The sequence below is a fragment of the Bos indicus genome, chromosome 8 (assembly GCF_029378745.1).
Source record: "Bos indicus isolate NIAB-ARS_2022 breed Sahiwal x Tharparkar chromosome 8, NIAB-ARS_B.indTharparkar_mat_pri_1.0, whole genome shotgun sequence".
NCBI lineage: Eukaryota > Metazoa > Chordata > Mammalia > Artiodactyla > Bovidae > Bos > Bos indicus.
In genome coordinates this window covers 94,219,252-94,223,012 of record NC_091767.1, presented here as the reverse complement: position 1 = coordinate 94,223,012, position 3,761 = coordinate 94,219,252, and the positions used below count along the sequence as shown (strand labels likewise).

The window sequence follows — 3,761 nt, the reverse complement described above, 5'->3', positions numbered from 1 at the left end:
ACAATATTGTATTTGTTTCAGTTATACAGCATGGTGATTTACTACTTTTATGGATTGTACTCCATTTAAGGTATTAATAGACAATAATGGATATATTTCCTCTTCTGGAAAGGAAATCTTGTTGCTTATTTATACATAATAGTTTGTGTCTCTTGATTCCATACCTGGGCTCATCCTCCCCATTTCCCTCTCCTCACTGATGACTACTAGCTTGTTCTCTATATCTGTGACTCTGTTACTGTTTGTTAACATAAATTCACTAGTTCTGTTTTTTAGATTTCATGTAAAAGTAATAACATAGAGTATTTGTCATTCTCTGACTCATTTCACTAAGTGTAATATATTCTAGGTATATCTATGTTGCTTTAGGTGGCAGAATTTCATTCTTTCTTTGTGGCTGAGTAATATTCTATTGGGGCTTTTCTGATGGTTCAATGGTAAAGATCCCTCTGCCAATTCAGGACATACAGATTCGATCTCTGGGTCAAGAAGATCCCCAGGAGAAGGAAATGGCAACCCACTCCAGTATTCTAGCCTGAGAAATCTCTTAGACAGATCTTAGAAGACAGCAGGGGACAGTCTATGGGTTCCCAAAAGTTTTGGACACAGCAAGTAAGCAACAACGATATTCACACACATATATATACACACACACACATTATATCTTCTTTATCCATTCATCAGCTGATGGACATTTAGGTTGCTTCCATATCTTGGCAATTGTAAACAGAGCTATCACTGTGGGTAAATTTGGAAGGATTTTTCAGAAGATAAAACATTTGAATTTTCTTTAATTAGATGCCTGAGTTTTCACCATAGGAGAAATATGATAATGGGGATGAAGTGATGTATACTATTGTCCTTAAGTGTGAAAGAACAGGATATATTTGGTTAACTACATAGTGCATGCAGCATAGTGTAGCAGACTGGGTAGAAGAAACACAGCAAGGGAAAGAAGAAGTGTATATATATGTATATATATATACATATACATGTATACATATACATATACATATGCATATACATATACATGTATACATATATATATGTATATATATATATATATATATATAGTGTATATATATGTATATATATATATACACTAGAAAAAGGAGGTTGGGGCCGATCAAGTCCCTGAGTAAAGCAATAATGAGTAATAAAGAGAAAAAACATGAACTCAAGTAGTTCTCTCAAAAAGGGGAATGAAAAATACATATTTTTAATTGTGAAAAATTAAACCTGGATATTTCTGGAAAAGTTTAATTTCAATTTTTTTCTTGTTTCTGACAGTTTGTTCTCACTTCATGGACTACATGTCCCTACATTTTTATGCTATTTTCATAAATAATGGAATTAGATTATTACCCTGAAATTTCTTCCCAACTCTTAAATTCTGTGATTTTACGTATAGCCTTTATTTCCTTTGTTCTGCTTGTACTGAAAACCTTGCATCCAATATATGAGCTTATTTTGTGCATAAATTCAAAGATGCAAATTTCTCATTCTTTCCTCCAGAACCAGTCTAGCTGTCAATTTTCTCATAGCTCCATGCACTTCTGTATTCCTCAGGCTATAGATGATAGGATTGAGCATCGGTGTGACGACTCCATAGAACAGGGCAATCAATTTATCAAAAGTAGCGTCTTTGGACTTTGGCTTCATATACATGAAGAGGATTGTCCCATAAAACACAGTCACCACCATTATGTGGGCTGAACAGGTGGAAAAAGCCTTTTTTCTTCCTTCGGCTGAATTGATTCTTAGTACAGTGGAAAGGATGAAAATGTAGGAGATACAAATCAACAGTAATGGAACAAATAAAAATATTACATTGCCCAGCATGATAGTAATCTCATTCAAGGATATATCTGTGCAAGCTAGCTTGACAAAAGCCAATATTTCACAAACAAAATGATTGATGAGATTTTTTCCACAGAAGGGCAACTGTACTGCAAGAATTGTTTCTGTCAATGAGTTGAGAAAGCCCAGTCCCCAGGAGACAGCTGCCATCTGAATACAAAGCGCCTTGTTAATGATGATAGGGTATCTCAGAGGGTTGCAGATGGCTATGGAACGGTCATATGCCATCACTGCTAGAAGTACACACTCTGTCGACCCCATAGTGTAAGAGACAGACATCTGAACAACACACCTAATGAAGGAGATAGTTTTTTTCTCTGATAGAAAGTGTATCAGCATTGAGGGGATAAAGGAGGATGTGTACCAAATATCAAGGAAGGAAAGATGACAGAGGAAGAAGTACATAGGGGTGTGAAGGTGGGAATCCAGGAGAGTGAGGATGATCAGAGTGCTGTTCCCCAGGAGAATCACCAGGTACATCAACAAACACATCGCAAAAAGGAGTTTTTCTGCTCTTGGATACTCAGAAAGCCCCTGTAGAATGAACTCAATGTCTGTCCAATTGGTCCTTTCCATTTCACATTTTCATACCTGGAGTAATCCAGAAGAGATGCGGGTTTAAGGACTCTATACAGTATTATAATAAGAAGTAAGAGAATATTGGAGGAAGGGCAACAGGTCAGTATTAGCTGGTGGGTTTACAGTTGTGAGTTTAGATTTTCAAATTTTTCTTTTAGCTCATGTGTCAGGGAATAGAAGAAAGACAATAATTATGTTGGTAGTTTAATATTCCATTTCTGACTTTATGTGCACAAATTCTGAGTCAGGACAGAACTATTTAATAAATATTTGTTATTCCTGATTCAGACTTACTTTGAATATCATCATTTTGGAAATAACATGCTTAACTTCTTAAAAATATTAATTTATGATTTTATATCATGCCAGTCATTAACAATAACATTGGTTTAGGGTTTTACAATTTATGAAAATTTTCATCATATTTATTTTATCATCACTATAATACTCTGAGGGAGATAAAGTTCATAACGGTAAGAAGTATTTTTAAACACAGTAGGTAAACAAACTACGATTCAGTTCTACATTTTCTGACTTTATATCCCCTTTTTAAATTACTTGGTTATTGCTCTCAAAATTATAGAAGTTGTCTGAGTGGTAGTGTCTAAGGCATCTTTCAGAATAACGCTTTCCAGATGATTTTATTGTGTAGCTGAGGAAGAAAACACCCATCCAGATCTTAGTATACAGATGAATCACATGGGAAATTTTTGTAAAAGACTCTCAATCAGTGGATCTGAAGTGGGTTTTAAGATCTGTATTCATTAACATGCTTTCAGATGTTGTTGATGTTGCCTGTGTATAAGCACATGAATAGCAAGGCCTTTTAAATCATCTCTCCCTGATATCTTTGGAACTTGCCATTGGGGTTTCAGTTCTATGTAGGATTGAAATTGAACAGCAGACAATACAAAACTAAACATTTTGGTGAGACTTCTGTGTAAGTGTATTGCAATTTGTTTTGGATTCCTTAATTTTTAGAAATACAAACTACAAAATCACACATAGAAGAGTTTGCCCTTTATTTCTGTCCATATGAAAGGCGTTCCTTTTCCATTTTCTGAATTTGCAATTAAGCTCAATATTTTCCAAGAAAGGAAGTTGAGATTCTACCAGACCACCTTACCTGCCTCCTGAGACATCTGTATGCAGGTTAAGAAGCAACAATTAGGAGCAGACATGGAACAACAGACTGGTTTCAAATTGGGAAAGGAGTACATCAAGTCTGTATATTGTCACCCTGCTTATTTAACTTATATGCAGAGCACATGATGCAAAATGCCAGACTGAATGAAGCACAAGCTGGAATCAAGATTGCCAGG

General features: G+C 35.3%; 1 protein-coding gene across 1 annotated transcript; it reads right to left on the bottom strand.

Annotated features, from left to right (window-relative positions):
- Nucleotides 1–1,482: 1,482 nt before the first annotated feature.
- LOC139184424 (olfactory receptor 13D1-like) lies at nt 1,483–2,436 on the bottom strand. The gene has a single exon (XM_070794179.1). It carries the CDS (start codon nt 2,434–2,436, stop codon nt 1,483–1,485), a length of 954 nt encoding a protein of 317 aa, XP_070650280.1.
- Between the last annotated feature and the right edge of the window lie 1,325 nt (nt 2,437–3,761).

Excerpts from the sequence above, each read along its gene's own strand:
- LOC139184424 (XM_070794179.1), bottom strand. The coding sequence starts at position 2,436 with ATGGAAAGGACCAATTGGACAGACATTGAGTTCATTCTACAGGGGCTT.